The sequence below is a fragment of the Dermacentor albipictus genome, chromosome 1 (genome assembly GCF_038994185.2).
Source record: "Dermacentor albipictus isolate Rhodes 1998 colony chromosome 1, USDA_Dalb.pri_finalv2, whole genome shotgun sequence".
NCBI classification, from domain to species: domain Eukaryota; kingdom Metazoa; phylum Arthropoda; class Arachnida; order Ixodida; family Ixodidae; genus Dermacentor; species Dermacentor albipictus.
The window spans coordinates 434505174-434526702 of record NC_091821.1 but is presented as its reverse complement, the minus strand read 5'-3'; the positions used below and the strand labels follow the sequence as shown (position 1 = coordinate 434526702).

Below are 21529 nucleotides of genomic sequence, written 5' to 3'. Positions count from 1 at the left end.
CATAAACGGATGCGTCGTGGCCGTGCAGTAAATTGTGATAGCCTTCGTGTAACCCTTTTTGCCGGCTTGTTCATTTCTTTGTTCTCCAGGGGCCCTATTCAGAAGGAAGGAAAGATGAGCTACAGCGAATTTGTCTGGTTCATCATGTCCGAGGAAGACAAAAGGCATCCGAGGAGGTACGGTCACCTTTGTCTAGAGTGTTCCTAACGTTCGTTGCTCTGATTAAAGCTTCTGTGAGACATTGAAATCCGATCGCTTGCGCTGACAGCAATTAGAATCTTTTCTTACGTTTCAACCACCGTGTATATACGCTCTTAGCAACCCGTCAACAACACAGGAGAAAGGGTACCTAATTGTGAGAACAGCCTCCGCTTGCATGCAAATGAGTGGGTCATTACAACGTGCCGCCTTGTTCGTTCTTAACGACGGCCGGTACCAGTGAAGGCGAGAGCCTTGTCCCACTAACACGACGGCACTGAAACCGTTTCGGAAGGTCAAATAAACCCATTTCTTTTGCCACATGTCATAGCGTCCAGTACTAACGTGGAGTCATCCGCGAACCTCTCGGCGTTCGTATATTACAAAGCAGCGGATGCAAATATGTTCCTTTTTTAAATTAATTGTTTGGGTGGGGACACTTGCAGCATAGAGTACTGGTTCCGATGCATGGACATTGACGGCGACGGGTACCTGTCGATGTACGAGCTGGAGTACTTCTACGAGGAGCAGCTCACACGCATGGAAGCTCTGGGCATCGAGACCCTGCCTTTCAGCGACTGTCTCTGTCAGGTGAGGCTGTTATAGACTTACCGTTACTGGATACATGCCTCAGCTTTCAAAGCAACAACATTTTAGCGCTGGCGAACAAGGACAGAAGGGAGCCGTAGACAGTACGACGCGCATCCTTCTGTTTTTGTTGGTCAGCGCCAAAATGTTGGATCCGAGTTCGAATACCGGATCCAAAATTCGTTCGTACGTTCGCTCGCTCGCTCGCTCGTTCGTTCGTTCGTTCGTTCGTTCGTTCGTTCGTTCGTTCGTTCGTTCGTTCGTTCGTTCGTTCGTTCGTTCGTTCGTTCGTTCGTTCGTTCGTTCGTTCGCTCGCTCGCTCGTTCGTTCGTTCGTTCGTTCGTTCGTTCGTTCGTTCGTTAGTTAGTTAGTTAGTTAGTTAGTTAGTTAGTTAGTTAGTTAGTCAGTCAGTCAGTCAGTCAGTCAGTCAGTCAGTCAGTCAGTCAGTCAGTCAGTCAGTCAGTCAGTCAGTCAGTCAGTCAGTCAGTTAGTTAGTTAGTTAGTTAGTTAGTTAGTTAGTTAGTTAGTTAGTTAGTTAGTTAGTTAGTTAGTTAGTTAGTTAGTTAGTTAGTTAGTTAGTTAGTTAGTTAGTTAGTTAGTTTCGCTTACATTGAGAATCATCGCCAGGGTTAACTGCGCTATCTTTCGCTACGCACTGGCGATGCTCTGTTTTGTTCCAGTGCGCCACCTTCATGCATATTAGGCTGTTATTATCACTGAAAATTTGTGAAAACTGTAGCCAGATACGTGGTCTCCGCATTGTACCTTCCCCCTCCTTCCCTACGACTGCGCTGTCGCAGTAACGGAAACCAGTCGGACCAAGCAGAAATAAATGTGTAAATGAGTATATTGTTGCGCCATGGCTTAAACAGCATCAGGAAGTTGTATCCAAGACTATAATCAATAGTGGTATGTTTAATAGCAGCTGTCCGACCTCATAACACAGCGACAAAGTTCTGCACGTGCTGAAATTTCGCGTGACCCCAGAGATTGCAACGTAATGCTTTTTGGGAGCACCGTACGCCATAATCTCGAAGGACAGGCTTTTGGCGTAGTGCAATGCCATCGCTCGTCTATAGACAAATGTCACGTGTTGCGCAAGGAGCTGGAATGCTAGGAAAACCACGGAGTTCCTTATATGAAATGAAGTCGGAGTGCCAGAGGTGCAGATAGCCAAAACGCCCGTCGGTACCGGGATGCCAAGGAACGAGACGGGGGGTGCTAGAAGCAATGGGAACGTCTGGTATGTTTTGGACATTCCCTGTTACCCATAATTGAGACGTTGTTCATTGCATGTTCGTGGTTTGTCCGTGGTAGTGTTCAACAGACTTGATCTGGCAGTCTTGAATTTCCTAGACTCCTTAAGGTATGTATGATCTCATCTCACAACAGCAATCGTCATCCTTCCTTCGAGCGCACCCTGACGCGGCATGCCCAAGGCTCTCGTGTCAAATTGATCATTGCGCTGAGCGGAAGAAATTCTCTTGAAAAAAGAGACCAAGCGAACAGGACAGACGCTCGTTAACTACTGAGACTTTTCTTTAAAACTTCTCTACGAGCAACAGAATTTTTTCCCTCAGCACAATGATCAAAATGCAACACCACAGCCCAACAATCTACAGTCATCTCATGTCGGGAGCGCTGCGGACGCGTATAGCGTTGCTAACAGTAGAGCGCATGGCACGATACGTTATAAATATGAAGAAACAAAAGAAAACGACAAAAAAACAATGCCTTTGTTCTTGTGAGACAAAATGGCCCGTAGTAGAGTTTTTGTTAAGGTATGAGTTAGGTTATATTTTTTTCTATTCAAGAGCTGTAATATTGAGAAAATGCTTTGTGTACCAGTAACGATCGTAGTAAACGTCATTGGAACGAGTATATCTTTCCGCGCAAGGACAGCAAAGAGGACAAAAGAGAGAATAGAGCGTTACGAAGAGAGCGTTTTAGCGCTCTGTTCTCTTTTCTGTCCCCTCTGCTGTCCTTGCGCTGTTATTCAAAGTTTAAAGCATGTTTCACCAACATGCCCAATCCTACACTCTTCTTAATTACATTTCTCGCACAACGGGCCCCTTTCAATGGTTACTTAGCGCTCTGTTCTCTCTTCTGTCCCCTCTGCTGCCCTTGCGCTGTTATTCAAACTTTAAAGTATACTTCACCCACAAGCCCAATCCCACACCCTTCTTAATTACATATATTTCACTGTGGACGTGTTTCTTCCCGAATAACCTTCGAGCTTTCTCTTTTTTTTGTCTTTTTCCGTCCCTTTTTTTTTTGTCTGATATATTTGCTCATGCATCTACCCTTGCTGCTCCCAGATGCTGGACATGGTGCAGCCCAAGCAAAAGGGCAAGGTGTCGCTGGCCGACCTGAAGCGGTGCAAGATGACGCCCATCTTCTTCGACACTTTCTTCAACCTCGAGAAGTACCTAGACCACGAGCAGCGCGACCCCTTCGCCTCGCGGGTAAGCACTTTTTTTGCTTTCTTTTGCAAACGAGAATTTGTTTTGGTCTACACTGCTTATACTGTAGCTATAGAGCATCTATTCTACGGCTCTGTTTCGTCTGTGTTTCGGAGATATACCTGCATGCTAGGGGGTTAGAAAAAAAAAATTGAAACGAATAGAATACAAATATTGAACGCTCTGGTCCATCGCGAACACATAGAGATAAAAACACGGAAAAAAATGGTCATTTCCCTTCAATAAATGAAAAGCTATTAATTGGAAGCCGGTTCCACTAGTCAGCTTGTGTAAAAAAAAGTGAAAAGTCATGGCATTTGTTAGTTCACACACAAGCACATTCGCGGTCCATATTCGGTCACATTCGAAATTCAATACTGAATCCGCTAACCTAATTTTTTCTTAGAAGTAGGTGTACTCGATGTGTATTCCAAGGCCCTTTTAACGTAAACGTATTCCAATCTGCTTTTTTTTCCAATTTCCTCTCGTCAAATTTACGTAAATGCAGGCGCAAGCGTCCGGCGGTGACCCGCAGCGTTTTTTGAACAGCGCAAACAGACGCCCTACTCGTTTACAGGAGGTTGCTTTCGTTTGCCTTCAAAGCGAATGGCATTGCCTACCTCGACGGGCTCTTCTTATCTAATTGGCTGATAAGAGACGAGGAACATGCAGCTATGGAGAGGGTTTCGCTAGCCGAGCTAGCGCAGTGAAAGTACATAACCGGATGAAAAGGGTGTTCCCGATGTCTGCGATTGGCCAGCTTCTCCTTGCTTAGCTTGCCGTGGCTGGTCGAAAATCGCGGTGGCGTTCAACGAGAGGATAAAAATGCCACATTAACGGATTATGCGGAAGAATAGTTGGCAGAGCAATGTCGTATATCTGTCGAAAGGGCACGATAACGTTATACTGTCACGCAAAATGTTTGATTATACGCAAATAAATCCATTCCCCGGCAGCTCTGAGTAGCCAGTGCCAGAGTGATCGGCGGGCAGTCATATTTTATTCCTTTCGCATCGGGGCAGTCTTCGGCAATTCCGAAAAAAAGCTAAGTTTTCTTCAGCATAATAATGCGTCTTTGATGTGTACACGTCGCTATGACGTGGTGCGTTTTCGCGGTTTTGTGACGTGGCTTGTCAGACAGGCGAAGCGGGTGCAGCCCTAAAGCTTTTGACCAGTAGCGGAGGTCTAAAGGGGAAAAAGGCGCCCTATCGCAAATAAATTTTTTTTCTTTTTCTTTACTGTAATCAAGAATAATGAATGCGTACCCGTTACAGCAGATGAAGATTCCTCGCGGTTTTGTTGACGTCGCGTGACACAGGCGAAGTGGGAGTGACCCATAAAAATGTTTGATGAATCGTGGAGGGATATGGGATAGAAACATTTGGAACAGCTTTACGTTATAGCGCCCCAAATTTCGAATGTTCGCGCACCCCAAATGTGTAACTGCGAGTGTTCGCCGGAGCTGGCTTCTCCGCAGTAACTGGTTGCGTGAGGGAAAGCCGACTTCACTTTTTATTGCGGTAAGATTAGGAGTGGCAAAGTGGAAAGTGTGTGTGAAGTGCAACAAGCCGGTCACCTGGTAGAGGTAGAGGGGGGATGGGAGAGGTTATAAGAGCGGGTGTGTCTGTATGTCCATACGGGATGGTCATCTTTAAGTTTTCCGGAATTTTTGAATGTCGCCTGTTGCAGATAACATAATGCTAGTCCTTGAACGCGATTAGTCACGGAGGCGGACATTACTAGCGCGAGAAGTCAAAACACATAATCAGCTAATTAAAACAATCACGAATTAACTTCTTAATTGCTTTACGACACAAATTGCAATTTACGAATTGTAACCGGTGAGTTTGCAAGGCGTCTCCACTTGGAACGAATTTCCAGAATGACACCAGTTTGGAGGTATGCGCCATCAAACTCGCTGTCAAAATGCATTGTTGTTTCACTTTTTAAGAGAACACTGTTTTATGAATTGAAGCACAAAAGTAACTAGAACGCCCTTGCATTTCGTCCCATATTTTGGGCAATAATATCGCGAAACTGGTGTCCTCCTGGAAATTCATTTAAAGTTGATACGCCTTGCAAGCTCACCGGCTACAAGTCGTAAATCGCAATACGTGCCGTAAGGTAATTAATATGGAAGATAATTAGTATTTCCTTGCTAATTATTTGAATACGTGATTAGATTTTCCGAGGTAGTAATGTCCGCCTCTTCGAATAGTCCAGCTCAAGGACAAGAATTATGCCACCTGCCACAGGCGATTTTTAAAAAAATATGGGAAAGTTAAAAAAAAATGAAGGCCGTTTCGCCCCGCGAAACTTTATGACCAGCGAGGTAAGCATCGTGGTAAGAAAACTTGTGATAATTTTTTTTTTAGATCATCACTGATTGTCACCAAGTACCGACAGTCGCAATGGCTTTGTGGTCGCTATCACATACACTGATGGGCGTACTCGGAACTGCAAACACATTCTTTGATAACGTAAAATCGATGCACGTACGCTGCGGGGTGTTCGGTTGGGCCGGATTGACGTAGCACTGCAAGTGATATGTCTGCAACACGAAACGCGTAAACCACTCCCTTTTCAGTTCCGACACATCCACATTGAAATCAATGACAACGACCACAGGGGTAGTGTAACCGCAATTAACCCACGCAAACTTAGTAACCATGAACCTTACGGGTTCAATTTTTTTACTTACTTACGGAGGCATGAGCCATTGATGATGTAAGTTTTCGGCATGCTGCTCTGTATGACGTACGCGTAATTAGAAAGAATGTAAGCACTGTTCGCTTCACTTTGCTGAGTGCTTGTAGCCTCTGTGTTACGGGGCTATGAGCCATTGCATTTTCGCTTGCTTACGGGGGTATAAGCCATTGATGGTGATAGTCTTTGTGCGCGGAGTGAGTGAGTGAGTGAGTCAAACAACTTTATTCGGTACACCATAGACGCGAGTAAACTCAACGTCACCTGGTTAGGCCCACTCGGGTACCATCAGGGGAAACCTGTACGGACACGAAAATTCTATGGTACCCTGGCCATATACAGTTCCGCTGTAAAACGATCACTCCGTATATACAACGTAGTATAGTCGGATCCGGACCACTCTCGGTTGCACGTAGCTCCTCGAAGAGGCAGAACGTATGTCGAGTAAGCTCCCGAATAACACTTTGCAGTGTGGCGAACGCAGTTCAAATCGTCAGTGCGCGTCCTCAAAGAGGTGCGACGAAATTTACTTCGATGTGTGTTCGATCTGTATTCACAATTTTGAATATTTGAACACTAAAAATGGCTACGTAACCATGAACATCCGTCAGAACTGACTTCTTTGCATTAAGCATTTGTAGGAGAAAGCCTGCTTCACAAATTTTCTTCATGATAGAGGCAATAACTTATATATGCATGACTTACTCTGGGGTTGTCGCGGAGCAGTCTGCTTGCATGCTGGCTGTAGCCACTGTCCTTTTACTACAACCTCAGCTGTTCAGCACACTTCCAGCTGAAAACTCGGGAATAATTCAGTCCAGCTCAACCACTTTTGTACAACGTGGTACTATACCATGACACGCAGCTCCAGTTTGGCTGTTAAAGAGCTCATCCGTGCATGTGGAGTAGGATCGTGGAAGTGACCTTCAAATGATTGCCACGAGTAGACGAGAACAAATATCTGGGTGAAACTTCGTGTAAGATCTTGCGTAGGTACTGGTAAAGACTCAAAAGTATGTGTCGTAAAATTCTAGGATTCGTAATTAAGTCTCAAAGGGCACAACTTTAACATATCTAATGTGGCATCCGGCGGGTGGCTTTCTCAAAGTTTGTAGCAGTGTTCAACTTACAGCCCTTTAAAACAGCCATAAGCAGATAGAACGCATCTAGTGAACAAGCGTAGCTTGTGGAACGCGTGATCGCAATGTCGGCTGAGCTGCGGAGTGAATTAGTTCGTTTACTGCGGACTTTTGGTGGCGTAATCCACAAATTCAAAAATAAAGCTCTTCCCTTTCCTTCTTCTCCTTGAGCGGTCAAGGTAAATGACGTCAGCTTCATTTTCATGACGTACGCATCATCCGCGCATTAGTTACAAAGTTCGTGGACAATGCTTGCTTGGCCAGGTGAAGACACGGCGTTGTTATTTGCAGGACCACGACGGAGACGGAATGGAGATTTCCGACTGGGACCGGTACGCCGCCGACGAGTACGAGCTTCTGGTGGCAGAAGAAGGGAACTTTGAGAATCACGAACTGTAAGTACCTTGGCAAGGTGGCTTGACAGGACTAGTTCGCGAATCCATATTGAGTGTGAACAATGAAAGAATCAACGTCTGCGAAGAACCGCAAAGAATACCGCCAGCAACCGCTTTGTCGCGCTTTCATTTCACCTCGCATATACCTGTTGACTCTTTCGTGTAAAACAGGAAACGCGGGTCATATTTCCGCTTACGATGAAACGTATCAGGCTAGCCTTGCCAACAAGGCCACCCAAAAGGCTCCCAGTACATTTCATAGTAGTTCCAGCAGTCGGAGCAGCGATCTTTCAGACACTCCCGCACATAATACCGCGCGCGGCGTCGTGTACCATGCGTCATCTTTCCTTGAGTATTGCGAAGTGGTATCAAAACGGGGCGTCGTACTGGTGCTACATTTTTCAACACGTTAGGAAAAAATGTCACAGGATAAATTATCACGAGACAGAGAAATCACACATATCCTTTGCGCTATGTACTACGTACGTATCTATTGGGATCGCTCACCTTTCGCCGTTGCTATTCACTTAGCGTGAAACAAAAACAAGCCCAAGTCAAACTTATTTTTGCCTGTCTTCTTGTGATCGTAACTACACTTTTGCCGTTGCACTTCAAGTGCATTGCACTAACTATCTGAGTCGCAGTCGCCCCCTTTATTTTTCAATCTGCCAAAACTGTTCTTGTCACTCAAGTTCGGCGCTAACTTCGTTCCTCCCTTCCCGCACGCAGCCTGTACAGTGATTACGACCCGGACGATGACGAGCTGTCTCCAAACCTGGAGAAGCTGGCGGCCCCGCTGCGCTGTCGGACAGGCCGCCCTGGACGCCTGGACGACGACGAGTACGACTACGCAGAGTCGGACACCGACTACCACTACTGAGACTCCGACGACAAGGACTGAGTGGAACGGCGTCCACGTGCAGTGCACGCAATCTGCTCGCTGCGTCTTTTTTTTTTTTTCGGCGAGAGACTCCCGCCGCGGGCTCAGACCAGCGTCCGACGTGCGCAGCAGTTGGAGGCTGCAGACTCTCGTGCGCCTCTTGCCGTATACACATGCCCCGATGCCTCCACATTGGGAGCTGTTGCTCTCCGAAGCTACCGGAACTATGCATCAACTCGCTGTCTGTGATTGTCTCGCTGCAAGAAAGGTCGCGCTGGTGCGCGCACTGCGGAGACAAATTGAAGGCCAAACGCGAATCATTTGACCACACGTCACGCGAAAGCACTTGTCGTCCCGCCTGTCTTTGGACGTGAAGTCCGGCCTCCCTTGGTCGTCCTCTGTAGATGCGTTCTGCTGGACGTCCTCCTTCTACGTACTTCGATGCACTTTTCATACATCCGTCCAAATCATTTACTCGTTACGTGGAAGGCGCGCAGTCTCGAGACTCAAAACGAAAGGGACGGAAGAAGACGCTCTTGCTTGTTGGGAGGCTGACTACTGCGAGATTGTCCTGTTTGTGGCTTCGATGCGAGCAAAGAACAATACGCTGCCAAAGAATACTTTCCTTCGGTGAAGGAACCAGCCGAAAGCACCGTCGTGCAATGCTTTGCCAGTCCGCCAACCGTCGCCGGTGCCGTGCGTGCAGGGCGCCGAGGATGTCTCGCGCTTCTTGTGGTGCCCTCGCGGGGTCCTCGATTTGGTTAACCTGTCGAGGGAGGCCCGGCGAGCGCCTCTATGGGACACAGTTCTTTGTGCTCGGTGACACACTTTTTTTTCTCTCGACACTTTACGAGAATAATTTTTTGCTTGTGTGCGAACGGACGCCAGGCGAGCAGCCCCGATGTTGATCTGTTTGTGATGCGTCTAGACCTGGCACCCGCGGCACGATTGTGCATCTTATAGTTTCAAGGTTTTGGGTGTGCCATGGTGACTGTGCATGTCAATAGGAACAGCTCCGCAGTCCATCTGATCGTGGTGCTTCAAGATTTGACGTTCACGGATGACTGTTGTGCGTGTGCTGCAACGAGGTTTCAGTGCTATATGTGGTGATTGCTTATACTGATAGAAGTGCGTGCTGTTCTACATATGTCCTGCTAAACGACTAGAGTCAAGGCATCTGACAAGGATGAAGAGCAAGCTGGCAAGCAGAACAAGATCTAACCGAGGATTATGATTTGCATCATATGTGGAACGATCGTATGGTTACATTTTGTGAGTGTAATGGTATACTGATTAGTCTTGAGTTAAACTATGCAGCCACGCAAGTGTTGTAGCGATGGACACCGAACGCTTGTTCACGCCTCGCTCCCTGACAAGCGGCCTGGAACCGCAGTTGTACCAGAGCAGCTGTAGATAACGCGTGTCGTTTATTGTTGCGTCACCTGTGTATAGAGCTTATGTGACGGCTCGTGGAGGAGTTGTTGGGGTCAGATTTCTTGCGAGCATGTCTGGCCGTCATATAGATTGTCGAGAAGTCCGTTAGGTTTCCCTTGCTTCGTTTATTGTCCTCTATCTTTCTCTTTTGTTGTGTGCAAATTCGCGCTATATTCGGGGGCGTGTAAATGGTCACTTGTTTCTGAAAAGCTTATATTTGATATATGTCCTTTGTTTCGACAACTGCTAGAGAGTAGGCAAAAGGATTACACTGATAATCTCTTTCGACTATATTTATTGTTATTGTTGTGGTAAATATATAAAAGCTTGTGAAGATATATATATACATATAAGGAGAACTAGAAAAATGGGTAATAAATTTATTAAAGTAAGCTAGGAGAGAGATATAAACGAATAGTCTGACGCAATCTGAAGAAGATGCCAGCTTTATATTTTGTGTGGAGGAAAAGGCTCGAAGGCTCGTCACAGTAACATTCGCATTTTGTAAATACATATACGCTCAAGTGCCAAAAGTACGCACCAGTCCAAGCCACGAGCACAACTATTCTTCAAAATGGCGATTTGTCTGAGCCTTGAAAAACGCGACGAACGACGGATGCACTATTTGTGGGAAGCGAACTTGGCCTTTGGCCTTTCCCAGCTTTATAAGCGTTCCCGCTGCTGGATAGGAAGTCTTGGGATATGAGGCAATCGATGAAGTACTGTAGTGCATGTGCCGCTCGCTCCCAATTTCCGGCTGACGAATCTCAAGGCCGACAGGAGCGTTCCGCGACGGTTGCATTAGCTAATCTTCGTGCACTGCATCACCCACGCTTAACGTTTTGCTAGACATCGTATGAGGAAGCACTCTTGTCGTGCATGCAGCGTACATTGCGAAGACGGCTCCCTGCCAAAGAAAGAATGTTGTCTACTTACCGAATGCAGCACATAGTCACCGTGAATTATAATGCCTTCAGAGTATATGGTTGCTAACTGTCCCGAATCGATGCGAGCATGCCGCGTATATATTTATAAAGAGGTCTTCCGAGTCCTGAATTCGCCCTCTTGCAACAACCACATGTCTCTGCCGTAATCAGGCCTTGCGAAGCTCGGAGCTGGAGCCGCCCTCGCAGTGTTGTAAGCTTGCCACATATTGCAACTGCCAACAAATGTGACTCCTAAGTTCTCGAACCTCCTCAGCCCTAGTATACTAATATTTTTTTAGTGCTTGCCAGCGCCGTTCCAACAACAAGAAAGAGCATTTCGTGTCACAAAAGCCGTGCCAGCAGGCACCGAAAATCGTTGTGGAACGCGCGCGTTACCAAGAGTGGAGAGGTGGGGGGGATAACGCTAAGGAGGACTTTCGTCTAACGTTTGAATAATCACATTGTAAAGAAAGGTCATTTGTCGCGTAGCTAATCCAGGTATCGCCTGAATCGAAATCAAACCACCAAAGCCAAAAAACAAACTGTTATCTATTTCATTCTACCAGCAGTTCTCCTGCCGACCGAGCCGTTCGCCTCCTTGGCCTCAATTTTCGTAAGAGAGTTGGCAACCCTATCCAGGAGCCATTTGAAGGCAAAGTGTCCGCGGATTTAGATATGATGGCACGACTTTACGATTGCTCGCATTTGACAGAGCCCGGTAAACACGGCCTCACTGCCACTGTTGCGAATCGCACGCTCACGGAGTATCACGCGCAGACGAGTTCGATGCTACCATCTGCCGCAAAAGCTCATAGGTCAAAACGCTCGCTATGTGTACCAGATTGGACATACATCCGCATGGTGGCGCCGCAGTGGCTGCCATTGGGAGTATGCGACAGACGTCTGGGCCTTCGCAGACTTGTGCGAGTAGAAAGTAGCTCAGATTCGCTCAGACTTATGGCCAGTCAGGGTGCGAGCGAGGTTGCCTGAGGACTTTTGCGACGTGTAGTACAGGTGTAATCATCACCGGTTGTCGTGTGGAGGCCAAGAAAGTCCAGAGAACGTGTGTCTCAAGCCGTTATCTGCACAGCTCGCCTTGGTGCGTGTTAAATTTCCTCTCTAGTCGCTTATACCAAAGGTTTCGGCAATGGAGAATGCTTATGCGGGTTCATGCATACTCGTAATGTAATCGAAAACCGGCACCGTTAGTATAGTCTTGCTTCAACAGGGAGAAGAAGGGCTTTAACACCTCATCAGCATACACGCGCTAATCCGGCCCCGCGTTTCTTTTTCTTTTTTGTCGATGTCAGACATTAAGGGAAATAACGTAATACCCTGCTAAAATGACGCTCAATAACCCGGCTCTAGCCTAACTCAAGAATAAAAAAAAAGTAAACACTGGGCAAGTGGCAGGTCACATTGAGATTTCGACCAATAGATCGACGCCATAAAGCACTCAGCAAATGGCTTCAACGTGAGCCAGTCAGGTGGTGCAACATCCAGAAATGCCATTTGCAGATCCTAGGAGTTCTTCATTCGTATGCGATTAATGATATCCAAAAAGATCTATATCTAGACCGTTGAATATGCTGCGTTACGCTCATATCTTTTATCAGAACTTGTTCTCTCCGTCCCATGCGTTCGTAAAAAAAGAACAGAGAGCAGAAAATTTGACCAACCAAAATGGTATGCGCGCTTTGTAGCAAAATGTTCAGCTCAAGCAAAACATAAAGCAGCGTGGATAGCCGAACTTCACCGGCATATTATTGGTGAACCAGTATCAGCCGCAGCATGTTGTACGTATCACAGTTCTTGTTTGTCCGTTTTTATATTTCGTTTTGTTGCTATAAACGTTTCTTGATTAACGTCTCGCAGCCCGACATGGAGCTTCGTTAAACCTTTCTGGTTCAATAATTCCTGCAGGAATTGCGAATGCGCGCCTCGAGGTACACGTCTCACCGAGACAAAAAAGTCGAAGTGATAACTAATGTGAAAAATCACAGCGCAAATGGTGTTCAAATAATTTGCGACCATAGTTCGGACATTGAGTAACGCAACTTTAGAAATCTGAAATGTTACCAGCTGCCTACAGTATGCAGAGCTCTCGAGAGGAGGTTTTGATATATATATAAAAAAAACTACACTGGAAATGTTTCGTTTGTGTGTGTGTGTTTGTTTGTTTGTTCCTTTCTACACACAATATACATGTGTTACGCCAGAAACAAACAAAAAACCGAACGAGAAAGGGTTAACGATAGCAGAATGCGTTTCGTGTTCTTCCTATATTGCCGTTTATTTATTGTTCGTAGAGGACAAAAAACCTGCATAGCCAAGAAATATGTTACGAGAATAACAGTTTCAGATGTCATTCTACCAGCAGTTCATTCTACCAGCTTGGAATTGTACACGCAGCGCGACAAGCTCAATGTGCGTGGCGCTTAATTGTATACACACCTCTCCCAGTCGTTCGAGACGCGCGCGCAACAAGTTATTACTATTTATTCGGCAGTTCACGTTTACATTTACGAAGCCCACAAACCATCATTGTTATACGTGACCACATTGTATACGCGCTTCGACGACGATTTTCAAAGGCGACACACAAATGTGTTCATATAGTGTAAATACGCGTTGCCTGTGTAGCGCGCAACAAAGTTTCTGATTTAGAAGTCTGCTGGCCGCAATTCTTTCTTCTTCTGTTAATTACACGTCAGTGGTATGATCACAAAAATATTTTCATATATACATAAAAAAAGAATCCCGCTCTACTCTTTCGTAGTATTTCTCGATTTCAACTGCTTCTTAGCTCGAGCCTTGATGCGCTCAAGATAAGGTATATATCGGTTCATTAGAGCGGGGAGCGTACTTGTTACATCAGCAGTGTGGCTGGGCCTTGTTACACGAGTTCTGTATGCGCTCACTTAGTTAATAGAGTCGTTTACCTGTTGTTTTCCCGGTTCGTTTACTTGTTTTGTAAATAAAAACAAAGAAAGCGCATGTGTGCATACCGAGTGACGTTTATCCACGTATGGCTTGTTTTGTTTGGTTGTTTCTGTTCTTCTTCTTCTCAAGCGCACGTTGATGCACGCATTTGAACTTGCTTCTGTGTTCCTGCTGCGCATGACGCCCACCGAGCGAGTGACTACCACTTATATGCGCAGCACACGTCGCTTTCGAAGAGTGTTTTTACAGTTACCTCGATGATATACTGACCACCAGAGGCCACTTGAATCGGGGTGCGCAAAGCTTTCTATCCTGTGCCTGACTGTCGCGATATTAGTTTCCTTTCCCCCACACTTTTGGTTTGTCTCCTCTACTTGTTGTTCTGTTAGCGATGTGCGAAAAGAGTTTCTGAAGTGAAATAAAAGAGAGAAGACTTCATAGGTGTTGCGAGTTCCGCCTCGTGTTTTTATTTCCCTTTTATTGCGATAGCAATTGTATGGACACTCCAGGCGGATTCCCGCCGTCGACGGCGCCGTGAGGTTCCGTGTGAGCGAAAGCGTATGAGGGTGAGCTGGCGAACGCGGTTCAATCAAGCGTGCGCGAGCGAGGAACGCGGCGCGGATGCGTGCCCTCTCCTGTGGCGCGCGAGGCAGGGCAAAGAGTAGACGCCTTTAGCGGACGCTGTAGGGACGCGTTGCCGGCGCTCGCGTGTCTTGAAAGCGGTCTGTGACGTGGCTAAAGTGCGCGCCCGCGCGGGCCTCATCTGCAAAGTGATCTGATGATAGTGACCTAAAGAAAGGAAGGACGCTTGATTCTGCAACCCGTGAGGAAGCACGGCGAAGCGTCGTCAGGGGAGAGGGAGAGGGAAGTGAAAGATGATAGAGAAAGAGGGAGGATGTGGCCTATACATCCACATGCGCGACAGGTGGCTGTCCTCAGTAACGTTGCCAGCGTTGTAGCGGGCGCTTATAGGGTGTCTATTCCCGTGGAAATTATAAACTCCAACACGCTTCGCAGCGCAGGGAGCTGTGGACATACCGGGAACAGCAGGTCAGTCTCTGTGGCCGCTGGAAGGCCGTGGCGTCTGTAGGTGTTGATCACTGTGGAGCTTTCCTGCGCCAAGGATGGGCAGGCACAGAGAAGGTGCTGCAGAATCTCGGGGTCCCCGCTCCTCTTGCAGGCAGGTGACGTGGCGCGGCCCTTCGCTTACAGCCGGGCCGCAGTCCAGATGCAGCCAGTCCGCAAGCGCAGTAGTGTGGAACGGTCTCTTCTGCAGAGGCCGTTCTCTGGAAGCGGCTTGGGGGCCCTGCCACTTGCCACTCGGGGGTTCGGGTGAATGGAGGTGAGCAGGCATCGTAGCCGATGTCTCGTGTAGTCCGAAGCCGCTACCGCTCTGGTTACCGGGACTACATGATGGGCAGCTTTGGCGTAGGTATCCGCCTCCTCGTTACCGGCTATCCCGACATGTGAAGGCAGCCAGTGGAAGGATATTGGGATTCCGGCGGTGGCTAGAGCCGTTAACTTGGCAAGCATCAGCACCACTGTAAGCCCTGCCCGCCGTGGGTTGACGAGGGCCTGGAGCGCTGGTTTGGTGTCGCGCACCACCGCCACCGGCTGCTGGGGAGGGTGCTCAGCAAAGAGGTCGGCAGCCAGGTGCAGCCCCGCGAGCTCAGCTGCAGTAGAGCTTGCTGCAAACGGGAGCCTACACTGCCTGGGACAGGCGAGAGTTGGAACTGTGCACGCCGCTGCTGCCGACTCGCTGGTGAGGACTGAACCATCCGTGAACACCAGCAGGTGTCCTTCCAACTTCTCCTGGAGCTTGCAGGCTGCCGCCTGCTGCAGGGCTGCGGCTGGTGCTCTCCGCTTGGCTATCCCCTTGAGGGAGAGGTGCACATCCGGAGGTCCGTGATGGGGAGGAGGAAGAGCCACTGCAACAGGTAGTTGGGGAACTGTCTGCTCATAGAGGCGACACAGGCTGCCCATACGTGAAGCCGGCAGGCTCCGGAGCCGGTCTAGGAAAAGTGATCTGCGATGTTTGCAGAGTGACGCATAGTGCCGGCACCCACCGCGGTTGCTCAGTGCTTATGGTGTTGAGCTGCTGAGCACGAGGTCGCGGTAACGAATCCCGGCCACGGCGGCCGAATTTCGATGTGGGCGAAAACACCCGTGTACTTAGATTTAGGTGCACGTTAAAGAACCCCAGGTGGCCGAAATTTCCGGAGTCCTCACCTACGGCGCGTGCCTCATAATCGGAAAGTGGTTTTGGCACGTAAAACCCCATAATTCAATTTTTTATAGTGCCGGCAGTTTCGTATGCACTGTGCTTTCGACGTTTCGTATGCGTTGAAGCGACATATGCACGGTATTTGGCTCGCTGCTGTTGCCATGATTCCTAACTCCAGCGTGTTGACGGACAGTTTCCGCTGTCATGGAGCGATGTGTGTTCATGTTTACCTATGCGCACGTGACACCGTGCTGTTTAATTTTAAACACGCTGAAGGGCTAGTTGGTTTGAATCCATTATAGAATGTGTGGGCGCGACTGAACAAGGACGTAGAAAGAAGCAGATACACAATGACAGCGCTATCTCCATGTGTCTGTTTCTTTGTAAGTCTTCGTTGAGTCACGCTTACGCATTCTATCATTGTTAATGTAGTTAGTAAGCTATGTTTACAAGTTTATGCGGCCGATAAAGCTACTATCCCTACTTCGTACAGCAATCTACTAATTTGTTGTCGCAATCGGTGCTTCGCCTTTCCGGCGGAACTGCGCATTTTTTGTGTTCTTGCAAGAAAAAGCTACGCCTGTCTTCGCACTACTCTTGAAAGGCTTATACTGGCGGAGCGGGTAGACACCAGACGACTAGGTACGACTCTAAGCAAACATGTACAACGCTATTGCAACTACAGTATGCCGTCGTTATCTCGTTATGACGAAGTCATCAGGACACGCCCGGGCTCGATAGTGGTGTGTGCGCGCATGGCAGTAAGAAATTCTGTCGACGCTTGTTAGCAGCTGCCTCGTCTGTCGGTTATCACCACGTCATACGCCCGAGGAGCTGCCGCCAGGTGGTGGAGCGACCTTCACAGCGCTCTTTGCCCCTCAAGGCTGATAGGAGGAGACGGAACGGGTCACCGCTTATACTGTGCCGCTAAGATTTCCCGCATCATACTTAGTGGAGTCCGGCGCCATTGAACCTGAAATTATCCAGTATAATATGTGTTCACTGTGTTCGGAACCCAGAAAATTTCCAAATTACGCTATATAGTATCTTACATCGCTATGCAGCTACTATCATGCAAAGAACGACACGCGACCACTTAATTAATGACACCGTGTGTTGAAGCGGTGTAGCAAGCGCCCGGCCCTTGAATTTTCAGCTACACGCATTGTACACGTGCTAAAGCAACCCTCTGCACACAACGAAGCGAAACCGCGGCCATCTCTTGGCATGGCTACAGTGTACTAGTGTACAGTGTACTTCTAGTGCGCTGTAGCACGGCCTACGAGATTTGCGCGCGCTGGCAGGTTTTTCTCCAGCCGTACCAACTGCACCTAGAGAGCGTAATTTCGGAGGTGGGCGTGGTCGGCTGTTCCTCCGCACCGCGGCGCTCGCAACCGAGGGTTAATAAAAGGGCTAAGGGCGATTCATGCATCTGGGAGGCTTTCGTGCGCTTTGTGCTGTTTCTGCTACTCTGATTAGACGAGAAAAGCACGCTTTTGGCGCTGCTCTATGATCCTTTGCTGATTTGAACATGACGGCTGAAGGGGTGCGAGGAGCAAAGGGCATGCTGGTGCCTATTTGTTCTCAAATGCGTTTAACCTTTTTCTACACGCATTCTTCTGCTACATTCACGGGAGTACGTAGAAGTTGAATGTCGTTGCAAAAGATCGCTATGTGCCTGAAACTCCCTATACTTCGAAATCTGTGGCCTATATACATACGTTCATCGCTTTACGAGCCAGTTTCAAACCTGGCTAACCAAAGCAGCAAGTTTCAAAGCAGTTTCGCCTGCTGCTGCTGTCGTCGCTTTCTTTCGTCTGTCAATTTCACCGTCGTGATAGGGCGTGAAGCAAGACCCGCTACAGAGACTTGCCGCAATCGTCCGCGTACTTAGATTGAGGTGCACGCTAGAGAACGCCAAGTGGGCAGAACTATGTCGGAGTCCCTCGCTGCGGCAGGCCTCACAATCATATTGTTTTTTGGCCCGCGCACCCAGGATTTTGCATTGCGATAGCAATTATGTGAAAACTCCACGCGGTGACGTCGACATTTCCTCTCAGTTGCGTTGAACGCCAGTGCCGCATCCGAACACGGCAAAGCGCGAACGCTGTTCAAGCAGCATGCGCGCGTTACAAAGAAATAAGGTCGAGCGCACGCTGAAACGGAACGCTTACTGAACCTACCAAACTCGGCAATCGGCATCGATCATGCTTGCTTCTCGCGGTGTCGCCGGCGCCGCCGGATCCGGCGGTGAAGGCGAAAGCTATGGTCGCATAGCGCACAATGCTTCGCGCACGCCGGCGAGGCTGGGTGAATCCCTTCGATATTCCATTAGGATGTTCTGAGTGGTCTCAGATTTTGGCTGCAGCATACATATGCCTCATATTGTTGCGAATATTTGCTCCGGTATGCTTTTGTCCTTAGGCAACCAGCTTGGCTGCTGGCTGGCTGGCTGGCTGGATGGATGGCTGGATGGATGGATGGATGGATGGATGGATGGATGGATGGATGGATGGATGGATGGATGGATGGATGGATGGATGGATGGATGGATGGATGGATGGATGGATGGATGGATGGATGGATGGATGGATGGATGGAGGGATGGATGGATGGATGGATGGATGGATGGATGGATGGATGGATGGATGGATGGACGGACGGACGGACGGACGGACGGACGGACGGACGGACGGACGGACGGACGGACGGACGGATGGATGGATGGATGGATCGATGGATGGATGGATGGATGGATGGATGGATGGATGGATGGATGGATGGATGGATGCACGGACGGACGGACAGACGGACGGATGCATGGATGGATGGATGCTATGAGCTATAGCTATGATCTGTGAGCTATAGAAGGCTATGAGCGTCCAAGCTCTTGTTATTATATTGCCTAATGTCCTACCTATGTTAAAAAAAGAATGAAAGGAAAGGAAAAAGCCTGAATTCCCATCACCAAATTTTTTGAACCCCTATTGGGATCTTTGTTTTTGTATGCCTCTATTGTTTGTCGTTTCCCCACTTTTCTTCCACCAATCTTCTAATGGCCTCTTACTAATCTCTATTGCAGACATGTTTACTTTCTCCCTGCTCTCGCTGAACCCAAGGGCTTCAAGGAGTCCAGAGGTACCTAAATCGACCGCCATGGGTAGAAGTCTTAACATTCTAATAAAACATGCTCCATAGTCTCCCTAGCTTTACCGCAGCAAGCACATGCTTCTTCCTTGTTATATCTCGCTTTATAAGCACATGTTCTAAGGCATCCTGATCTCGCTTCGAAGAGTAACGAGCTTCCCTTTGAGTTACGATAAATTGTTTGTTTTCTGATTTCGTTTTTCCATCTGAAGTAGCTACTCATAGCCGGTTTATTTTCCGCTGCCGCCACCCATAAGATTATCTCAGTCACTCTGACTTTCCGCTTGACGTTCTTTGTTGCCATGTTGCTCAATATACCAGTCGCATACTTGCTGATAAGCTTCTCAGTTCTTTACCTCCACTGTGAATCAATGTTTTTCCTGTACAAATATCTGAACATTCTCCTAGCCCATTTACTTTTTGTAATTTTTCTCACTCGTTCTTCATAATCAATTTTACTGTGAGCTTCCCTCACTTCAGAACTATTCCAGCCCATATCACCCTGCACAGCTTCATTTGCAGTCTTCCCATGAGCGCCCAACGCGAGGCGTCCCACTGACCTTTGGTTGCCATCGAGTCCTGGTTGTACCCCTGATTACAAGCAAACAACCGCATTTCCAAATTTAAGCCCTGGAATCATTTTACCTTTCCACACACCCGGAGCACTTCGTACCTATTGTATCGTCATAGCACTTCGTGTTTCATTATGGCCGCATTTCTCATCCCTTTTGCTGTTATTGTTTTTCCTGTGTTTCCAGATATCTATGGCCTTCGTTTATACATTTACCAAGGTATTTATATCCTTTTACCCGAGGTGTTTTCTGGCCCCGTGTTGACATCGTCTGTTCACTGTTTTCATTGAATACCATGACCCCTGATTTTTTAACGCTAAATTTCATACCTAAATTCTCGCCTTCCTTTCAACAAACATTAGTCAGACGTTGCATTTCAATTTGCTTGTTAGCTAGCAATGCAATGCCCTCCGCATAAAACAAACCTGGAAGCTGCTGCTCTACTACTGCACCAACCTGTTTGCATGAGATATTAAACCGGATATTACTTCCCTCTAGTGCCCTTTGCATCCTTGCTATGTGCACATCATAAACGGCAATGGGGATAAAGGGCACCCCTGCCTCGTTGCCTTGTTGATATCAACTTTCTCCTCATCTACTTTCTCCTTCCAACTTTCTCCTTCCCATACAACGCAAATGGCATTTTCTATGTAAATCTCTCTCAAAAGCTGTAGACAATCGTCACCTAAGCCTACCCCTTCCAGAATATGCCACAAAATGTTGCGGCCTACGTTGTCATACGCTCCTGTAATGTCTAAAAAATCACATATAACGGCCTTCTTTCTTCTCTGGATATTTCAATACACTGAATAAGAACAAATAAGTTATCATCCAGACGCCTACCAATTCTGAAGTCAATCTGAAGTTCTCCCAAAATACCATTATTCTCTGCCAAGGCCTGCAGCTTTAACATTTAATCGCATGCATTGCTAACCTGTATATTACCGATGTAATGGTCAACGGTCTATACGAGTGAATTCTATTTTTTTACCCCTCACCTTAATAAATTACATTCATTCTACTTTGTCGGCAACTGTCTGGTATTCGTCTATCTTTTAAGGTTCTTTTCTACTGCTTTCAACATAGCTTCCTGAGTTTTTGGTCCTAGTTCATTAATAAGCCTAATGGAAAGCTTGTCTAACCCTGTGGCTATGCGCTTAGGAATTTTCTCTTCCGCTTTCTTCCAGTTGAAATTTGTCAGCACTAGCTCCTTTTCCACTTGGGTCTATTTCATGCTCTTTTTTTCTTCAAATACAACCTCGTCATTGCCTTGGAAAGATTCAGCTGTTATTTGTCGAATGTAATTTATTGCTGCTTCCCCTTCCAGTTTGTCTCCATCTTCGTCTAAGATATGTTGTTGTATTGTTGTCGACTTCCTACGTACTGATTTTATGTTGTTCCAAAATTTTCCAGGTGCGGCCTTCGCTTTCTCATCTATTTCTGACAACCAACGTTCACTTTCAGCTTTTATATTTGCTTGAACGAGTATTTAAACCATAATGCTTTTCTCCCAGCATATTTACCATTTTGTGGCTGCTTCTTCCTGCGGCAACTGCGCCTTTTCTGCCTGCCTGCGCTCTCGGGATGCTTTCTGTCGTTCGGCGATCGCTTCTCGTACAGTGGCATAGCAACAGGGCGGCGCCGGGGGGCCGTGGGCCCCGGGTGCAAGGGGCGAATGGGCGGGGGGGGGGGGGTGTCATATACGTCTGAAGACACCCCTCATTCCGCCGGTTACACCCGGGGGGAGAGGGGGGTAACAGAAGATCTAAGGGCCCCGGGTGCCAGACGGCCTAGCTACGCCACTGTTCTCGTATCTCCCTGTTCCCCCAGCTTTTCGGTTTCTTTTTTTCCTTTCCAACGAACATGTTGTTTCTCTTCCTGTGTTTCTGTCGTTATTGCACTGAGAAGCTCACCA

The 21529-nt window shown here is 47.6% G+C and overlaps 1 protein-coding gene across 4 annotated transcripts in view; it reads left to right on the top strand.

Moving 5' to 3' along the window:
- Positions 1 to 14109, top strand: part of LOC135908200 (platelet binding protein GspB) — a 138741-nt gene extending 124632 nt beyond the window's left edge. For all 4 annotated transcript variants that reach the window (XM_070532301.1, XM_070532300.1, XM_065439963.2 and 1 more), the window contains 5 exons: positions 90 to 176; positions 645 to 789; positions 3105 to 3251; positions 7385 to 7488; positions 8218 to 14109. In XM_070532301.1, the coding sequence (XP_070388402.1) occupies positions 90 to 176; positions 645 to 789; positions 3105 to 3251; positions 7385 to 7488; positions 8218 to 8368 (634 nt within the window). In that variant the 3' untranslated portion in view covers positions 8369 to 14109. The remainder of the gene's footprint in view (positions 1 to 89; positions 177 to 644; positions 790 to 3104; positions 3252 to 7384; positions 7489 to 8217) is intronic.
- The last annotated feature ends 7420 nt before the right edge of the window (positions 14110 to 21529 follow it).